Source organism: Martes martes (genome assembly GCF_963455335.1).
Source record: "Martes martes genome assembly, chromosome: 16".
NCBI lineage: Eukaryota > Metazoa > Chordata > Mammalia > Carnivora > Mustelidae > Martes > Martes martes.
In genome coordinates this window covers 62,104,102-62,123,404 of record NC_137904.1, presented here as the reverse complement: position 1 = coordinate 62,123,404, position 19,303 = coordinate 62,104,102, and the positions used below count along the sequence as shown (strand labels likewise).

The window sequence follows — 19,303 nt, the reverse complement described above, 5'->3', positions numbered from 1 at the left end:
TGCAAGAGAATAAATGTGTGTTGTTTCAAGACATCGAGCTTCTGGCCATTTGTCACAGCAGCCCCGGGACCCTGGCACCCTGGCCCGCCCGCCGGCCGCTCACTGGCTCCAGGAAGCACCGGGTGCCCAAGGAGACCATGTCCAGCTCAGCCTGTAGAGCGCGTTCCCGTGAGCCACAAGGCAGTTCAGGGCCCAGCCTGTGCCCAGCTGTGTCCCCGGGTGCCCCCAGGCTCCCAGCGGGCAGTAGGGGGGCTGCGGGGACGGGGTGAGGAAGGAAGAGGGTTTGGTTCAAGGAGCAGACTGAGGAGGCTGTGATGCTGAGACACGTGGATCCAAGTTTAATGTTTTCTGAAAGAGCATCGGGACAGCACGAAGCGCGGGCGAGCACCGGCAGGCCCAGAGAAACACCGTTTTTCCAGTCTGACCAGCAGAAACCCTTCAGAGGGAAGGATGTGCAGACCCCAGACCCGGTGGCCAGGCCCTGGCAGAGCAGAGGGATGGGGTCAAGACCAAGGGTCACCGGGTGGTGGGAAGGAAGGTTCCTGTAGGGGCTTAGGGGCCCGAGCAGGTAGGATGGGGCCTCTGGCCCTGACGTTAATGGAGAGAGGCAGGGAAGGGCCGCCCGGCAAAAGCCAGCCACAGGCCAGAGCACCAACTCCAGGCGGCAGACGTCTACACCCCGCCTCAGAGAGAGGGTTCGGACTCCCGTGGTTGAGACATGCCTTCTGCCCTGGGCAGAGGGATGGCGCCCCACAGGGCCTCCGAGACAGTAGCCGGGAGCCTTCTAGCCCCTTCCGGCTCTGCCCCGCTCGGGCCCCAATGGAAGCCCCTTCCGTGTTGTCTCAGGCTGCTGGTCCAAGAGGCCTGGGGAAGAGGCCCGGGACTGCCGAGTGTTGAACCCGCCGGGAAACAGGGCTGGGAGATGGTGTGCAAGGAGGTTTGGTAGAAAATAGTATATAACCATGACCCTGCTACAAAACGGAGGTCCCAGTGCCTTCCATGGCAGACCGTCTGGGAGGAGGGACGGCGACCCGTCTGGGAGGCCGACCTGTCTGGGAGGAGGGATGTCCTGACAGCAGGGTCACCGGCATGAGGGCCCTGCACAGGGCTCCCGGGCAGCGTGGGGGAGTGGAGCAGAGCCGTGCCAGGATGGACGGCCGGGCCGTGGCTATACGGAGCCGCGTTCCCCGTAGAAACATCTGCGGCTCCCGCGGCTCCTGAGGTCCCCGGCTGCTGTCAGGAGTCCGTGCGCCCCGGCGAGCCGGCTGCTTCTCTCAGCCCCGAGACCCGCGGGCAAGGCCATGGTGCCCCAGGACGTGGGTGTCAGTCCAGCTGCTGCCAGGAAGGCTCCTCCGTGGCCTAAGAGGGTCCCCGCGCCCTCCACCCCATTCCCCGTGGCCCACAGCATCTACTTCAGGTCTTCCGGAACGTGCGAGAACAGCCTCCCCCGGGAGCCAGTACAGCCGGAGGAGACCCAAAACGCACACCTCCCTTTTCCCACAAGGCTTACTTTCCTCCTTTCACAGACTTCAGCATTCCGCTCGGTCTTTCCAGCCACGGGCAGCAAGGATGACTCTGGGACACCCTGCCACGTGGTGGCCGGCCCGCGGGGTCGCGTACGGACTTGCGCACGGAGGGGAGCTGGACGCCCCGCCCCGGCAGGTGCCTGCCCGCTGAGCCCACCCGGGAGCCCGCGTGGCCGGCAAGCGCAGCTGCTCCTGCTCCCCCTTCCGTGGAGGGCGTCCTGTAGGAGGCCGAAGCTGGGGCGGCGGGGCAGGGAAGCCAGGCCTGGGGGCGGGGTGGGGGGAGCAGGGGGGCTGCGGCGGGCGCGGCGCGGGGCCGGCGGGCTAGGGCTCCGCGGCGTGCTTGACCAGGTAGCCGCTGAAGGTGATGTAGGTGTCGAACTCGTCGCTGAAGATGGCGTTCTCCCGCTCGCCCTTGAAGAGGCGCACCCACACCTCGTCCTGGTCCCGCAGCTCGAGCATCAGGCTCTGGCTCTGCATGATACTGCGGTCGCTCACCTGGGCGTACAGGATCACCACCTCCTCCGTGTTCTTCATGATGTGCAGGTACGTCTCCTTCTGGTTCCAGGTGTGCACGTTGAGGCTGAAGAAGTAGATGCCCGGCACGTAGCAGTAGAACTTGCCCGTGAACATGTTGAAGTGGCCGTAGAGGTTCACGAACTCCGTGTCGAAGATCACGGTCTGGTAGTATTCGTTGCTGTGCAGGGGCTTCTTGCGGCCCACCGAGAAGGCGGCGTAGTGGTTCTTGCAGCGGTCCCCGGGGGCCCCCATCGACCCCTTCTGCCCTTTGGGGCCCACGTGGCCCCGGGCGCCCGCAGAGCCGGTCTTGCCGTATTTGCCTTGTAAGCCGCGGTCTCCCCGGTCACCCTTCTCACCTAAAGGGACAGGAAGACACGCGGCGTCAGGCCGGCTGACCCAGCCGTGAGGATGGTTCTGTTGTCATCCAGAGGCAATCATTTGCTTTTCCCCCTCTGGAAAGTCCCGGCAGAGAGAAGGGAACACGGGGGTTTGTCCAAAGGCAGCAGGTACTGCGGCCAGCCCTCGGCGGACTCGGAGCAAACGAGCTGCAGGTGGCGGGCTCACCCCAGTGCTCTGGGGTGGGACCCGCAGGGCTGCGCCGGGTTATCTGGACCACGGGGCTGGGGCTGGGGGCATGTCAGAAGGCCCTGCTGGGGGCGGAGGGGGCGGGGCACCGAGTCTGTAAACAAAGGTTATGGAGGCTCAGGTGCAGCCCCAGGGCTGAAACCCTCCTCCGGCCCTGGTCCCGAGGGCCTCTTTCCAGTCTCTCCTCTTGGCAAGGGGGCAGAGCCTGCACGTCTAGAGAACAGCCTGCCTCTGCGCCGGCCCTGTGGGAGCCATCTACACCCACTGCCTCTTGTCCTTGCTCAGCACAGAGCAACCCCACCTCCCGTCCATGGGAAGGTCCCCTTGGCTTCACGGCCATCTGACCTTTCAAGATGGTGATGTTGATCTGTGGCACGGGGATAGCCTGGTATACGGGGGTACCAGGGTCACAGCAGCGAAAGCACGGGGAAGCTACGGCCTCCTCCCCCGGCCTGGGGCTGTGCTTTTCATGGTTTTCTTCATCCCTAAGGGAATAAAGGTGTTACAGGGAAAGCCATGAGCTCTCGGAGCTGGGACCTCCTCTCACTTCTGCCGCCGGAGGGTCTGGTCTACCTGCACGCCTTCCCTCTGTCCTGGACGTGCCAGCCGGCGTTCACTTTCCCTGGACGGGGACAGCCTTGGCTCTGGGCAAGCTCTGGGACCCTCCAGGAAGTTTCAGCACGAGCTCTGCCTTCTGGTCATGCCAGTACTCATAATGGAAACAATGAGTACAAAAACACCGATAATTTGAGGCCCCCGCAAAACGCAGTCTGCTTGGAGAGATGTGCCCCTCCGGGAGGGGTTTCACATGATGTGTGACCAAGCCGCAGGTCCCCTTCATGCGATGTCCAGGAGCTGGGACATTAAGATGGCTCGTTTGTAAATGCAAGGGCTCAGCTCCGTCTTCAGGACTCCCTTGAGCTGCGGCGTTGGCGGCTGGACCCTCCCCTCTACTGTTTACTACCCACCCCTGAAGGACCGCGGGGCGGGCGGGGTGGCCGCTGGCGGCTCCATGCTGCCACCTTGTGGCACTGCATTGTGCTGCACGGGCTCTTGCCGGCTCCCGCCCTAGAGCCCGGACGTCTCAGAGACAGTCCCTCCTTCTCTGTGGCCACTTCCTTCTCTACCTCTGCTCCTGCTCTTAAACCCCAGACAATCCAGGAAATGGACCACACCCCCTAAACACAGGCCTCTGAGGTGGCCCCCCACCTCTCGCCGGAAGTCTCCATCTATGGTCAGCAAGCCCCACCAAGGTGATGTGTCCAAGTGTCGGCCCGTCACTCTGCCCCCAGAACCTTCTTTCTCTTTCCAAACCCTCTTCACGGTGCCATCACCAGTCGCCCAGAATGGACCCTCGGGCTCATTCAAGAGGCTTCTCTGGGCTCACGACCACGTTCTGAGGATCCCGGGGTCAGCCCCACCCCTCACGAAGGCACCTTCGGAAGCTGGGCCCTGGGGCCTCCCCATCTCTGGGGGACCGTTGCGGTTCCTGGAATCCGCCCCTTTCCACGCCTGCCATCTCTCTTGTTCTCTGCCTCCCCCAACGCTCTTTCTGGAACGTCATGACATCGAACCCTCCCCGTGACATCCCCACCCCCTCAAGATAATCCCTCATGACTCCCTGTAGGATCAAGTGCACAAGAGACCCTTCCCCATCAGGCTCATCTCCCCTCCCCTTCCTACCCTCCAGTACCAGCTCCACGACCCCAGGCCCACCTGGCATGGTCACACCCTCCTTCGGCACGTGGGATGCTCCCCAGGCCCAGGTATCCTTCAAGATGGGGGCGCTCCCGTGCTCAGTCTCTCCCACCTCCCCCACCGCCCCCAGCACTGCGGGCACACCTGTACTGCAGAGCCTTCCTCCGGGCCCTGGGTCAGCTGTGTCTGCATCCCCACAGCCTCAGAGTCCCTGGAGGCCAGAACCGTCATTTGTGCGTTCCTCCGGGGCCCAGCAGACGGCCAGATCGAGAGTGGGCACTCGGTGTTCATCGAATGGAAAGTGAGGAGAGGAGGAAGAGGAGGAGGAGGAGGGGGAGGAGGAGGGGGAGGAGGCCGAGGAGATGATGGATGTCAGCGTGTCCCGTATCACGCTCTGAAGATAGCCTGAAGCCTTGGGTATCAAGTCAGCCCAAAACTCAAAATAATGAAGAAATTCAAAGCGTCAGCCTAGCTCCCAGGTGTCTAGGACCTCACATTTGATGCGTGACCGTTTCCCGAGAAATCCTAAGCATCCTGTGCCTCCCTACAAAATACTCCAGAGAGCCTGAAGTCTCCGTTCTCGAAGGTCACATCCATGAAGATGACGCCATTCAGGAGAAATTCATGACTTTCCGAGAAAAGCAACCCCCTTCTCTGCCGGCCCTTGGCAGTCCTCTCCCGCCGGCAGCCTGATCAGATGGTCAGGGTCCCTGGGCCAGCTCACGGCCGTGTCCCTGCCTACACCTGCAGGCAGCACTCAGAGCCCTGAAGATATTCTCAAAGGACAAAACTAGGATAGAAGGACAAATGGAGGGCGGGGGGTGCAGTTTGGAAGAAGTCTTTACCGAAGGATATGGCTGCAAAACCTTACAGAAACCCAATCCCTTTGGGGTTAGAACAAGATGAGTCACCGTCCTCAGTTTCAGATAAGGCCCCAGGGTCACCAAGAGGAGAAGCGTCAGGTCTGTCCTCTGGGACCAGCGTGTGCAAGGACCCTTCCTCAGCCTCGGCTATGGCCCCTTCGCATCCAGCCCTGAACGAGCCCCCTGGGGTGCCCCGGACCCCAGGTTCCACCCACCGAGTCCGAGCTCCTGCCTCCGCACCTCCCTGTCTCTCACCTCTCAGCGTGGTCCAGCAGCGGCTCCTTGGTCCCCTCCTGTTCCGGAGGCTCCTGGAGACCATGTGGCACACGGCCCAGTGCCGGGCCACAGGCGAAGGCCAGCAACAGGCCGCAGGCCAGCAGGAGTCTCAGTCCCCGGGAGCCCATCGTCCTGGTGCCTGCTGGGAAACACACCCAGGGAAGGACTCGGGCTGGGGCGGGCCCTGCGGAGCAGCAAACCCGAGCTGGGTCCTGACCCACGATCCCCCGAAGGCTTCAGCCACCGCAGCTTCAGGGAGGGCGACCACACGCACGTGCACGCACGCTCACACACACCCGCACGTTCTCCCCACGCTCATCCGTGCACACTCACATATGTGCACACTCTTCAACACACACGTGCCCACGTGCACACTCGCACACCTACATAGTCTCACACCACCACACGTGTGTGCACATGCACGTGCACAGCCACGTGCCACCCCTGGGCTGGCGTTGGAGCTCTCGGGGGAAGCCCTGGACAGCCCCTCAGCCGGTACTGAGAATAGTCCTTCTAGAAAGACGTGTCCACTATGGGTCCCCAGGGAGCCCCTTAGGGGGCAGTGCTTGGACTTCAAATAGGCACAACATCTCACCCCTTTCCACCGCTAGAGGCGTCTCCCCCAGCCAACTCGGGGAGCCTTTTCTGCCGTCTGGCGTTGGCAGTCCCACGTGCCTGGCTGTTTCGGGCAGGCAGGGAAACGTCCCGGGTGTGGGAGGGGTAGGTAACTGGTCAATCCCACCCCATCTTGGGATGGTTCAACACCTCGCAGGCCCAGTGGGGACACCAGTCCAACCCTCTCAGCAGCCCAGTGAGGGACGGAGGTCTGGGGGAGGGAGAACCCCCAGCGCTTGAATGCAGGTTACCGGTGGGGTCCAGGTTGCTAGTGAGAGGCGCATCTTGAAAGGAATTAAAGAAAAATATCTGATTGTCCCTTAACTCCTCTTTTATGTTTAAGGACAGCTAAATCCCGAGACAGATTTCTTTCTCTGGTCAGTAATAGTCTATGCAGATGATGTTCCTTCCATCGGCTGGGGGAGGCCACGGGCTGCCCTCAAACACCCCGTCACTCAGAGAACTTCTAGCTGGTGGGGCACGGCCTTAGAGCTCCGCAGGTCAAATCTGGGGCTCTGTTTTTTACTCTGCACGTCGGTGGGCCCGCTGCTGTGGCACTGGAGAGGGGCTGCCCTGGGAGCCCTCCCTGCCAGAGCCCCCGTGCCAAGTTAGGAGAGCATGGGGGAGGCAGAGAGCTGGGAACCCGAGGCCTGGGACAGGAACAGCGGGAGCCAGAGGCTCTCTGGGTGGATCCCCAGACACGTGCTGAGCCTCTGAGCTGGGGAGGTCACCTCCCCAGAAACCCCCTCCTCCCTTGTCCTCCACACCTCTGCTGGGTCTTCAGTTCTCCGCATGGAGTGGATCAGCTGGGCCTCCCCACCTCTGGGCTCTGTACCAACCAACCATCCGTCCTAAGCATCAGGACCCAGAGACCTGCCCAGTGGCCAAGAGACTACTTGGACCAGCCCCTTCACTCAATCTCTACTGTTTGTGTTTATGTGAATTTATAAAATATATATTAAAGTTATCTACCTATCCATCCATCCATCCATCCATCCGTCCAACCGTCCAACCGTCCATCTGTCCAGCCATCATTTCTCCTTGGCAGAGCATGGGTGACACCCTAGTCTGTCCCCACTCTTTGGCCGCCTTGTACAGCACGTCTCGACCTGTGCACAAGCTCCCTGCTTTGCAAACTTTCACGTACACACATACCACCTGGGAAATCTGGTTAAAATGCAAATTCTGATCCAGCGGGTCTGGGACGGGGCCTCGAGGGTCTGCACTCCCGGAAAGTCCCCGGTGCTGCCCGTTCCCCTCCGCCTCGGACCATACTTTCGAGCCCTGCTTCCAGCCCCTCCCCTAAACTCCTGGCACCTGTCCACACGCACACATCCTGCCCCTGCCCAGGAGTTCCCACTCCCCTCCTCTCTTCTATTAAAAACCAGCCTCGTAGGACCCACAGCCCCCCCAAGTGCAATGCTGAGTCTCCCGGCATCATCTCAATGGACTCTTCTGATCTCGTAAGTCAGGGTTAGGTCGAGAACGCTTCCTCATCCGTCATTCTTACCCCCGCCCCCCGCAGCCGCCTCGGCAGGGCCTGCGGTGAATCCTTCAAGGAGACGACATTCATTCATTCTTATACCGAACTCACAAATGAGGAAACAGAGATGTGGAGAAGTTCATCAGCCTCAGACCGCCCCACCTGTAAGCGGGGGCTGGAGGAGGGCCGTGGACTTGACCTCAGCAGGCTTCTGTCGATCCCATCAGTATCCTACCCGGTCCTCAAGACCCGATTCAGGCGCCTCCTCTTCCTCCCGAGGCCTTCCCCGTCCCTCAGCTGCCAAAACCTCTCCGTCCTCCTTTCAGATTGTGTTTTTCCTGTCGCCTCGTCCTGCAGCGTTTTGCTTGGCCGGTAAGACTGTGCACAGCAGACCCTGACCTCCCGGTCTCATTCCTCTTGGACCCGCCGAGCGCCCCGCAGCACCCTGAATTTGATCGCTCCTCGACAAATGTTTGTGAAGTGGCATTTTCTAACGTTGTTTATTTCCCCTTTTCTGTATTTCCTGTTTTTCCTTGGCACCTCAATAATGACTCTTTTCTCCCCCCTCCTTGAGATGCCAGGCTTGCATCACTTGAAAGGAAAAGAGGTTTTCCTTTCTTCAAACATTTTTTTTTTCCTGAATCCAAAATAATATATATTCATTTTGGAAAAGTCGGGGAGTAGCCACAAACACACATGAATCGGATTCTGTTGTCCCCAGGGTTTCTCGACCTCCACACGCCTGGCGTTTGGGGCTGACTCACTGTTGAGGGAGGTTGTCTTGTGCGTTGCAAGAAACTTACCAGCCACCCCGACTCCGTGCCCTGTAGTCTACTGACAACCCCCCCGCCCCCAGTTGGGACAGCCAAAAACATCTCCGGGCTTTGCTGCACGTATGCTGGGAAGGCAGAATTCCCCGCCCCGGCTGAAGCTCAGGGCTCAACCCCCGACGGGAGCACCACTCGGCACATTGGTATGTCTTTTCCTACATAAGAAGGGATTTTCCTGACTTCGATCAGAAGCGTTGGGGACGGGGGCCTTCGGGGTGATGGGATGAGTGGGGTGGACCCAGCGAGAAGTCAGAGGCACCGGGCTGGCAAAGTGAACGGTGACAGAGGGTGCCGGGTTCTTCTCAAGAGCCTCCTTTTCGGGGCCAAAGCAAACCCTGAGTGAAATCTTTCCTTCTCCAAAAATATCTGAAGAGCCATTTTACCAAGTCCCACAGAAACGCCAGCGTCATGACATTATGATCATTTTAGTCACTTTTGGGCAAAAACAGCATTGCCCAACATCCAACCAAATTTGGCTCCAAATCACTTTTAGCGATTTCCAGTGAAATGAAGTCACCTACAGAGGCCGAGGCTTTGCCCCCCCAGGAAGGTCGCTGAGAAGACCAAGCTGCACCCAGCAAAGGTGGGGCCGGGAAGGCTCCCCTCGCCGGGACTTCTCCGCCAGCGCTGTGTAACCCTCACCATCTGGCCCACACGGTCCAGCCTCCAGGCTGCCTTGCCGTCAAGGCATCTGAGGCCAATTGCAACGTGACTCAAGTTCCTGACTTGTCTTTCTCAAACGCAGTGAAGAAATTCATTTGCCGAATCCCACGGCCACTCCACGGCCACCTTTTTCCTCCTACTCCCTGCCCCACAAGGCCCACCGCCCTCGGCTGCTCTCCCCTCGGACCTCCCCTCTGGCTTCAGCTTAACCTCCCCCCAACAAGGAAGAACCCCCTTTGCAGGACTGGGGGGTGCCAGAGGGGGGGCTGGGCCACTTACGGCGTCAGAGAACACGTCCTCGTCCCTGTCTGAGATCCATCCCACCCCCCGTCCATGCTGCCCTGCCTGGGATCAGCCAGGAAACTTCTAGAGCCCGGTGGCCACATGCCTGCCTTTGTCCGTGATGCCACACCCAGACCAGGGCCATCTGGCAAAAGCATTTACAAACATGGTTTTCCCTCTCCCTTAATCCTCAGCGGGTGACCAGCTGTTCTGGGAGGCGAGAAGCCTAGGGCCTCCCTGGATTAGAAGCGGCTTAGAAGACAAGCCATTCCCTCCCTCTCACCAGAACATCTCGCACGGGCCTGGCTCCCCGAAGGCTGGAGATGTGCCCGGCCTTGTGTCGGAGCTCGGGAGGGAGCGATCCTGCCATGAACTAAACTCCCTCCCTGACCTCGAGAAGACGACCGTCCAGTGACGAGACGGACGGGTGCTGGATCGCGGCTCAAGACAGCACGGCGAGCACGGGGGCAAGGTGGTGAGCGGGAAACGAAGCTTCAAGACCTTCGTGGTCCAGGGAGAGGGCCTCTGGGCCACGTGTCTTTCGTTTTAAACCAATTAAATAAAACGAAATTCAAAGCTGAGGGCCTCGGCCACACCAGCCGGATCCCGAGCCGCGGGGGCGGTCATCGGTGGCCGCCATGCTGGACAGAGCGTTCGGATCATGGCAGGAAGGGCTGTGGGACCAGATGGCATCAGCGGGGGAGGAGGCCAGGCTAAGCACAAGCAGCCGGCCAGAAATCTGGGAGTCATTTGGGCTCCTTCCTCTCCTGCATCCGCCACATCGGATCAGTCACCCACCCCCTTTAATACCTCCTGAAGGTCTCTCCTCCTTTCCACCCTTTGTCTCTACGTGATGCTTTCCAGGAGCTCTGGCTGGGGCCCAGACCTCAATACACCCAAGACAAATATCTTTGTCTGGCTTTTCTAGGGCCTGGACGTTACCCGAAAATCTTACGCGTGGCTCCCAGGGAAGTTTGGCATAAGATGGGACTTTTCTCCCACACCTGATGGCTTCGAGGCCAAGAATGCAACTCAGCATGGCATGGGATCCCTCCTTGTTTCCATGTGGCATCAACCGCGCTCCCACCGCCAGGGCCCCCTCCACACACCCGCTCCCACCACCTCCCGCTCCCCAGCGTCCTCCCAGCCAGAAAGGAAACTCCAAGGCCGCCCCTCTCTCCGCTCTGACGTCTGGGGGAACTCTCCCACGGGGGAGCTCAGAACTCTCCAGCTGCTGCAGGAAGCCTGCTCGGGTTAGGTCCCGGGGTGCCCAGGAAGGAGAGCGCGTCGTGTTGGGGTGTCCCTCGGACCCTGATGACCATCACGTGACCCCTGCTTTCCTTCCCCAGAAGCCACTCATCACGCTAACTTTCCTCTTACCAGACTCCTCTGGGGACAGGAAGGAGGGAGGCCGGGGGACTTCCAGGTGATGAGCGACGTGTGCTCGCCGATTCCAGAAGCCCACCGAAGGTCGGATTTCCCCTTCTACAGCCCGGCAGCGCAGCTGGCCCCAGACCCTCCCTGCTTCCCACCCCCCCCCCATAAAGGAGGCAGCGGTGGGAGCACCAGGACCCCTTATTAAAGGCACTACGGTCGGTTCCTGCCTGGAGCCCATGCCACTCGCTGAATCTCTCTTTTCCCTTCTCCAGGGAGCTTCTGTCGGGCTTAGAGAAGGAGGATATATTTTTTTAAGGTCTTGGTGTTTATTTGGTGACCTCCAAAGCACATGGCCAGGGATGGAGATGGAGTCTTTTGGGGGCTACTTCCTGGTTAATAAGCAAGGGCTCCCTCTTCCCTGGATAGCAGAGACACCTGGCTCGGGACAGAACAGTACAGAAACGAGAAGGCGAGAGGCCCCCCCCCCCCCCACCAATCCTAAAACATCTCCACCTCTCCTGGGACAAAGGTGCCTTGGCAAGGAAAGGCTCACCTGGCTTCCGCCCCTGCCCCGCAAACAGCGGGACCACGTGGGCTGCAGGCGTCGGGCCTCCGGGGGCACCTGGCCAGCCCAGCCTCTCCAGCTCTGAGTCGGTCCCGGTGCAAACAAAGACCTCCTTGACTAGAGCACTGTCCTTAGATCACCTCCCAGCTGCCAGGCCTTGGGCTGCAGGCTCGCCCCTGCTTTGAGAACTGCCGGAGAGAGAAGAGCCCCGACGGCTCGTGCTGTGCCGTGAGCCTGCTCTGCAGGTGGCCTGGCCCAGGGCCCACTTCCCCACAGCGGGGACGCCCTCGGGGTCTGCGCTCCGGAGACGAGGAAGGAGAGAAGCCAGGGAATGCCGCGGCCCAAGCCCGTCCCTTTACAAGCTGTACTAGTGTCTTCCGTTCTGGGGCCTAAACATCACCCCAACATCTCACAGACACCCCCGAGGAAGCATGGCAGAAGATAGAACGTTGTCCCACACCTAGTGGCTTCTCGGTCACGAATATAATTTAGCTCAGCGTGCAAACAGCGCCAGGCTGGCCTCCTTCTCTTTGGTCCCCGCTCCGGCTCAGCCTGTCCCCCAACATCTGTCCTTCACCGTCTCCCCCTCAGAGACCGGTGTCTCCCAGGCTGTGGCCTTGGCCGTCAGGCCCTCCCCTTCGAAACACAATTTTCTGTCACTTCCTACAGTGACAGCTCCCCAGTCCTTGTCCCCACGCCGGCCTGGCTGAGGAGTGATCGGCCCATGCCCCCCAGAACAATGTGGCCACTAGCCCCTGGGGCCAGTTAAATTTGTTAAAATTAAGCAAAATGAAGAATTCGGTTCTCAGCCACACCAGGACGATGTAGGGGGCTGCCCTCTCGGACAGCACCGCTGGAAAACATTTCCATGATGGCAGAGATTTCCATGAGACAGCTCGGGTTATCTGTCTTCTGAACACTGCTCTCTGCTCGGCCCCCTGCTCTCCCACCTCGAACCCCCAGTTAACTCCGCTCCTGTCCCCACCATACCTACTTCTGAGGGTACAGCCACCGCTCACGTGGGGGCCCCAGGCCAGAAATCTAGGGGCCACTCAGACCCTGCCTCTCACGCACCTGTCACCTCTCATCCGTCACCCAGCCCCCCGAAGGCCTCCGGTCCTCTCCTCCCTGGCCAGTCACCTCTTCTCAGCCCCCCGATGCTCTGTCTCTCCTCCGTCCTCCCACCTGCTCACCAGAGGCACCTGGCAGAACTGCCAATGCGAATTCCATCCGGGGCTTAAAAGGCTTTCCGTGAAAATCGGGAAAATGTTTAAACCTGGAGCTTCACCACCTGGCTTCTGTCTTGCCTCTGGCCACGTCGCCGCCCCGCTCCAGCCATCTGGAGCTGCTCACTGCTCTGCTCCCAGACCCAGACCCGCCGCAGGCTCTCCTCTCTCTGTCCCTTCCCCCACCACCTTCTCCAGCCAGCACGTGCTCTTCAGAGCCCAGCCTGAGGGCACCCCTCCAGGAAGGCAGCCCCTCGGACCAGGAGCCCCTCCCAGGGAGCTGTGTCTGCTGTCCCACCCGTCCCCAGCGTCGGACGTCTGATGTCCCACCCTGATGGAACTCCACACTCACCTTTCTGCAAAGCCAACGTGCAAACAGGACTCCAGGATCCCACACTTCTTGCTAGGGCCTCAGGGCGTTCAAATCTCCCTCTAGCTCCTGGGTGGGGCTATTTGGGGAGAGAGGAGGGAAGGGGGACAGTGACCCAGGGTGGGCTCTGGAGTGCCGTCGTCGCAAGGCTGAATCCTGGCGTGGCCATCCAGTCATCTTTCCCTCTAATCTGCGCTCAGACAGTCTGCTTCCTACGGGCTACGACCCCTTGCCTCCATTACCAAGGTCACGAGTCACCTAACCAGGAGAAGCGTGCTTTGTGCAAAGGCAAGTAAATAAGTAAATAAGCACCTGGGGGGAGGGGAAGCTCCAGCCGGCAGTGCCAATTAGCGACCTCGGTTAACAGACGCCTCTCCGCTAATCAGAGAGATCTCCCCGATGAGTGAAGGCTGAGTTGAAAGCACACACACACCAGCGCACGTCCGTGCACCCGGCCGCCGATCTGATCGGCCACCCACCTGGCTGCTAACAGCAATTATCCCCGGGGTGATGAAAATAGGCATGTTTGCCATTTTCTTATTTTGGCTTCTCTGATTTTTTTCCTCTCTAGCAGGCACATACTTTTTTGCATTAAGTACACACTATTTTCCACTTGGAACAATGACGAATGAACCCCACCCTGGGGACTCAGAGAGCATTCTGTGTATTGTAGGGGGTCTGACTTGAAGCGAAGAGGAGGGGCTTGCGGACAAGCAGGGCCGCCTGGAGTGTAAACTCCATGGATGAGGTGGGGGCCGGGGACACAGCGCAGCAAGGAGATACAGCCTCCCCCCTCCCGGGCCCCCCGGGGGAGCAGAACCCCTGGAGTTACCATGGATATGGGTTAGGCCAGGGAGGGCCACCTAACTTGGACCAGAGTCGGGCCTGGTGGAGAGATCACTGTTCCCTAGGAGGGGGGATTTGTTCTGTCCCTGACACGCCTCTCGCTGGTGGTACTTGCCGCGGAGTCCGTGGGACCGAGGAAGCCAAGTCCTTGCTCCCATCCTTAGGAACCCTATGCGACGGCCAGGGAGTTAATGAGCCCAGGAGCAGCCCCATCATTGGCAGAAGTTCCCTACAACGGCTAACTGAGGCTCCTGCCTTTCTGGGCGTCCACCTACGTTGCTCTCTCAGCGGGAGCTGAACATCGAGCCGAGCCCTTCCATTCGCGCACATTCAGCCGACGACTGAGCACCTGTGTCGGGCACCGCACGACACGGGGCATGGGCGTCCATGACAACCATGGTCCCTGAAGCCACGTGCTAAGATCTCCCTGTCGCCAGGCTGCCACCTTAAACCCTGCCCCCCCACCGTTGAATTCCTTTGGATTTAGGCACAAAATCACCAGGAACCGCCCCCCCCCCACCCCTTCCCTCAAAATGTCAGCGGTGCGGGAAGTGTGGCCCATTGAATGAGCATTTTGAGAGCCTTGCTTTCACAGGGTAGAGACACACAGCCCCCTGGGGAGCTCCGAAAGGAGAAGGACAGGGACGCCCACGCCCGGCCCCCAGTGCACTCCGATGTGCGGCTCCGACAGAAGCCGGAGAGACCCGTGGCCAAGCACAGCTAGCAGGAACCAAAGATGTACAGAATTGGCGTCGGGGGGGGGGAGTGGGCAGCATGGGTGCTCTGTGTCTGCCCATCCCTGGGGGTCTGCCTGGGGGTCAGGCTTGGGTGGAGACTCCAGCGGGGGCTCCTGCAGAGAAGGAGCTGAAACTGGAGAATGTGGGGGCAAAGAAGGGAACGCAGAGGGGAAGGTGGCCTAGGGCCCCGCTCACCTCCCCAGCGGCCCGAGGCCAGCTCTGCGTACCCTTCAGGCCTCCTTCTCAGGGGCTCCTCTGGCCAAGCTCATGGCCGCTTCACAGAGCCATGCGTCTTGCTCTCATGGCTGCACCCTCGTGGGGAAGGAGGGAGTCCTGAATGCCAAAAGACCTGAGAGCCCCCAGGCCACCCCCAAACCCACCCAGACCCACCCATCTCTCACCGGAACCCACTTTCAGACTCCTCGCAAGGAGAAAGGGCCCGAGTGCTTCTGCGCACACCCCATTCCCCACATCTACAGACCAGCCCCAGAAACCTGCAGGGCAAAGTTGCAGGGCCCAGCCCAACTTCTGGCCTGCCCTCGCCTGCAAATCCACCAGGGCTGACGGCTCTCCCAGGCAAGGTCTTCTTCCTTCCCTGGTCCCCAGGGTAGAGGGTGGCTGCTAACCAGATGGCCCCACTTAGGGTGGGGGTGCAACCTCAGGCAAAGGTTTTGGGAGATTCCGCAAGTATGGCTTTAACTGGGGCCAGCAACAGCCTTTGACCGTGCCCCAGGCGCCAAGGACTTGACTTCCCCACTCCCCCACCTCCCCCACTGCCTTCCCTGCCTGTCTGCCTCTTTTCCCGTCCTCCCTTCGCATCCAGCCTCCCTGCCCGCAGTCTCCAGCTCTGCTCCGTCTTGTTTCAAGGAAAATTCCTACAGGAGCCAGGGAGATGGTCAGACACTGAGGCCCAGCCTGGCCCACAGCCAACCCGACAGCCATCCTGGACAGGGCGGGACGCCCCGGGAGGACTGGCTGGAGACGAGGCTGACTCCAGGGGCCTGCAGGGCAAGCCAGAGACACCCCGGTGGGCAGTAGGGGGCCTCCGTGCTTCTGTCCACACCGATCCCACTTTAAGCCCGGTCCTGGAAGGAAGCATGGGTGAGGATAAGAGGCTAAAAAGGATGCTGGGAGCTCTTGTCTCCTGCTCACGGGACCACTCCATTGTCACAGCAGAAGCCCACAGCCGAGCTTGCAGAGCAGGAAGGGAGCGGGCAAGCCTGCTTGCGCACATCTGTGTCAGAGCGCAGGGCCCAGGCCCGGATCCCCTCGCAGGGCCCCGAGAATCCCGAGTCCCAGGCTCTCTGGGCTGCCCCGAGAGAGAGGGCCAAAGCGCCTTGTGCGGGCTTTGATCATTCTTTTCCAGATTGTTCTCCAAGTGGGCAGACCAAGTGTGGAGTCAGGGGGATACCCACGGTCCTGTCCAGGGGACTGCCTTGTCTCACTTGACTTTAAGAAAGAGAAGACAGATTTCAGCAGGTAAAAACAGGAAGAAAAAAAAATTAATAACCCTAGGCCCACGCAGTAGTTACGCCACCAAGACGAAGCGCGGGGGCGGGGGGCATCACCTCCGCGTAAGTATCCATGGGCTCTCAGGGCCGGGAGGCGAGGCTGCTTCTGAAACGCCCGTTTTCCTCTCCGGTGGCTCGGCAACATGGCCTCAGGCACGAGGACCTTTCCACTCTCCCTTCCCTGGGTGAGCCGTCGCCGCCCCCCGGGGGCCTGGAGTCCCAGCCGCCCCCAGTTCCAGAACAGGGTCCCCCACACGGGGCCGGTCCCAGCAGACAGAGCCCCAAGGGCAAGCTCATGTCCGGTGAGGACGCCCAGCAGCGCGACTGTATCTACAAAATTCTTTTCATCTTTGTTTTGGTGGGTGAAGTTCAGTGCCAGAATATTTGGTTTATGAGTCATGCTAATTACAGCTGGGGGGGGGGTGAGGAGGAGGGCCGGAGGCACCAGGAAGAACAACAGAAAGAAGCATGTTCTGAAAAAAATTATGCTGTGCTGGTTGCCCTGAATAGAGAGGTTCACACCCCAGGAATGAAGAGGGAGCTGGCCGTGCGCCTTTCTGGGACCATGTCAGCTTCTCACTGCCCACCTGCGCGGGCGCCCCTCGCTGGCTGGCTACACCTGTCCCTCTGGCCCGCGGGGGAGCCCCCAACACCTCCTGCACCCGCATTTCTCTGTCTCCCTGACCTCTTGCTCATGGGAAGCACTGCCCTTGGCATCATAAGAGGCTCAAGATGGGAGGGGGAGGAGGGCGAGAATAGGAGGCGAGGGCGGGGTCCCTGGGAAACAGAACCTGGCTGTCCTTCCTGCCCCCGGGGCGCTTTCTCCGGGGACAACTGGGAGGCGGATCAGCCTTGGCTTGGAGAGCTGTTGACCCTTGAGCAAGTTACACTCCTTCTCCGGGCACTGAGATGCCGGCCCTCCAAGGGGATCCTCCACGAGTGCGCGTGGGCCAGTCAGGAGCCTCTCTGAGCTCTTCAGCACTGAGAGTGCCGCTGATAGGATCGAGGAGAATCGAATCCGCATCTGCCCCAGCGCCTGCCGTGCGGGACACACACGCACACACAGCACTCACCCTAAGCTCCTCTCAGCTCTCAGGTGGAGAGGGAGAGTGGGGAAGGGAGACGGGACAGGATAACTCAAGCCTCAGCCCCCATCCCCCCCTTCCTCCTCTCGCCGGTGGGGACATGGGGCAGGCCTCTCCCTGCCGCACACAACGGTCAAGTGCATCTGTTTGCAACCTTGCATGTGGGGCTGACTGCGTGCTTTCCTGCTCTATAAAAAGCAAAGGCCTGGCAGCCCCGGAGGACCTCACATCCTCCCCTGGGGACCCAGGATGTAGCTAGTGGTTGAGAAAACTCAGTTTCTCAGGACACGCCTCGTTTCCAAAGCTCGGGAAGCAGCAGCTCCAGTGTGTGGCACTAACCTCCATTCCTGGAAACCCGGTGAGATGGACGAGCCCGACCGGTCACGGGGGGAGGCCGCTCCCTCCCTCCCTTCCAAGCGGACGGGGAGGGCCCGCACGTGCCCACAGAGGACACGGGGCTGCCCAGGAGACAGCATGCTAGGAACCAGCCTAACACAATGTGGGTGCCCGGGGCAAGTGGGAATCGCACCCGTCCCCGTGGAACGCCTAGAACAACAGAGCAGTACGCGGGGTCTCGACACAGAGGTCCAGAGGCGCACGGCAGCTGGGTGACTCGGCCCCAGGCCAGGGGTGGTTCTCGAGTGGTTCAGGAAGCTCAGGACGGTCCCCAGGGAAAGGGACATGATAGTCTCCTGTCCACGCTGAATCCCTTCCAGAACACCAAGGCCATCCGATGCGGGAGCCCAAGTCAGCGTTTCCTGTTTTGTGTGGGGTCCAAACGGGCCCCCGGCAGGGCTGGGCAAACCTGTCTCTGAGGTGATCCAGGCAGTATCGGGGTTGGGGGCCCCCACCTGAACGGAGGGCCCCGGGTACCACTCCTTTTCCTCTCACACCCAGAGAAGGGTGCAGCGGGATACACAGTCCACAAAGAAGAGGCAGGCACAGTCATTCCTGACAGCATCCGGCCGCCACAGAGCCCCTGCTCCCTCGTCCCAGCGGGTGATGGAGCCCCCCGCCCCCCGCCCGCACGGTACCTCTCGGCGCCCGCAGGACCAGCCCCGCAACTCCCAGGCTTTCTGCCCCTTGCCACCACTGCCACCCTGGCCCCTCCCACTCTGCTCTGGCAACCACCGCGCCGAAGCGACCGAAGCCCGGAGCAGGAGCAGAGCAGCCCTGCGTCCCGTCCCACCCCCTGGAGCCCCCACCTACCTCCAGCCCGCGTCCTGCAGCGGCCTCTCGGGCTTGGAGCATCTCCCAGCGGCGGGGCCTCCTCCCAGCCAGGTCGCGGGAAGAACAGACTTGTCAGAGGAGAGAGCCAGGAGGACGGAAAAAGTCCTCCGGGAAGAAGGTGCGGGGGGGGGGGGGGGGCGGGTGCAGGCAGCAGCGGGTCCCTGCCTTCCCGGCACCTTGACCTCCTCCGGTCCGAGGTCTCTCTGGCCAGAAGCGGAAGCGCGGTTTCTCGAAAGTAAAGGAAGAGACGAGAAAGCGGGACAGACTCGTAAAGAGCAAACCCCAGCCAGATGTGAGCAGGGCGCCGAGCCTCCAACGCTCCCAGCGCACATTATCCAAACAGCAGCCGCCGAGGATTAACTGTGTGTGTGCCCGCGGGCAGGGGAAAGCCGCGCTACCCTCCTCCTGGCCACCCTGGGGAGCCGGCCCAGTCTGGGAGGCACGGGGGACCCATCCCAGCCTCTGGAGGTCCTTCCAGGTGTGGGGGCGGCTGGGGGCCCAGGACAAAGAGGGTGGGGGCCCCCAAGTTGCTGGGTGGTAGGGGATGGGTTCCTAGGAGCCCAGGGGGCACTTGTTGCCAATGCTGTGGGATCGAGTCCCCAAACGGTGGCAGACCTGGGACACAGTTTCAGTCAGAGGCTCCCTGCTGGGGTCCAGGGACCACAGGCAGGTTTTGGAGAATCTGTGACCCCCCCCCAGAAAACAACGCAAAGCTGTGTGTGCATGCAAATGTTCACTGCGGGGCGGGGAGGATCTACTGCTTTGACTGGATTCTCAGAAAGCTCTGTGATCCAAAGGTTAGGAAGCCCTGGCTGGAGGCGCAGATTTTCCAGAGGACAGTGCGGTCTGGGTAGGGCCAGGAAGGACGTCAGCATTGCTCGGCCTCTATCAGACTCTGGTTCCTTGATATGAAAAACAGGCCTTTTCCCCGTCTTAGAGGCCCTAAACGGGTTCCCCCAGCCCCGCCTCGCACCCTAAACGGGTTCCCCCAGCCCCGCCTCGCACCCTGATAGCTGCTC

General features: G+C 60.8%; 1 protein-coding gene across 2 annotated transcripts; it reads right to left on the bottom strand.

Moving 5' to 3' along the window:
- Positions 1 to 315: 315 nt before the first annotated feature.
- On the bottom strand, positions 316 to 18,349 carry C1QTNF1 (C1q and TNF related 1). Of its 2 annotated transcripts, none has more exons than XM_080827125.1 (5): positions 18,264 to 18,349; positions 12,858 to 12,954; positions 5,444 to 5,606; positions 2,973 to 3,112; positions 316 to 2,398 (listed from the first exon to the last, which is right to left on the bottom strand). In XM_080827125.1, exons 1-5 carry the CDS (start codon positions 18,303 to 18,305, stop codon positions 1,848 to 1,850), a joined length of 993 nt encoding a protein of 330 aa, XP_080683251.1. In that variant the 5' UTR covers positions 18,306 to 18,349; the 3' UTR covers positions 316 to 1,847. The 2 variants fall into 2 exon arrangements, with proteins under 2 accessions (XP_080683251.1, XP_080683252.1); XM_080827126.1 differs by having other exon boundaries at positions 5,444 to 5,603.
- Positions 18,350 to 19,303: the final 954 nt, after the last annotated feature.

Excerpts from the sequence above, each read along its gene's own strand:
- C1QTNF1 (XM_080827125.1), bottom strand. The coding sequence starts at position 18,305 with ATGCTCCAAGCCCGAGAGGCCGCTGCAGGACGCGGGCTGGAG. Across the intron at positions 12,955-18,263 it reads CTGCAGGACGCGGGCTGGAG|CCCCACCCAGGAGCTAGAGG; the intron begins GTAGGTGGGGGC and ends CTCCCCAAATAG. Across the intron at positions 5,607-12,857 it reads CACGTTGGCTTTGCAGAAAG|CAGGCACCAGGACGATGGGC; the intron begins GTGAGTGTGGAG and ends TGTGTTTCCCAG.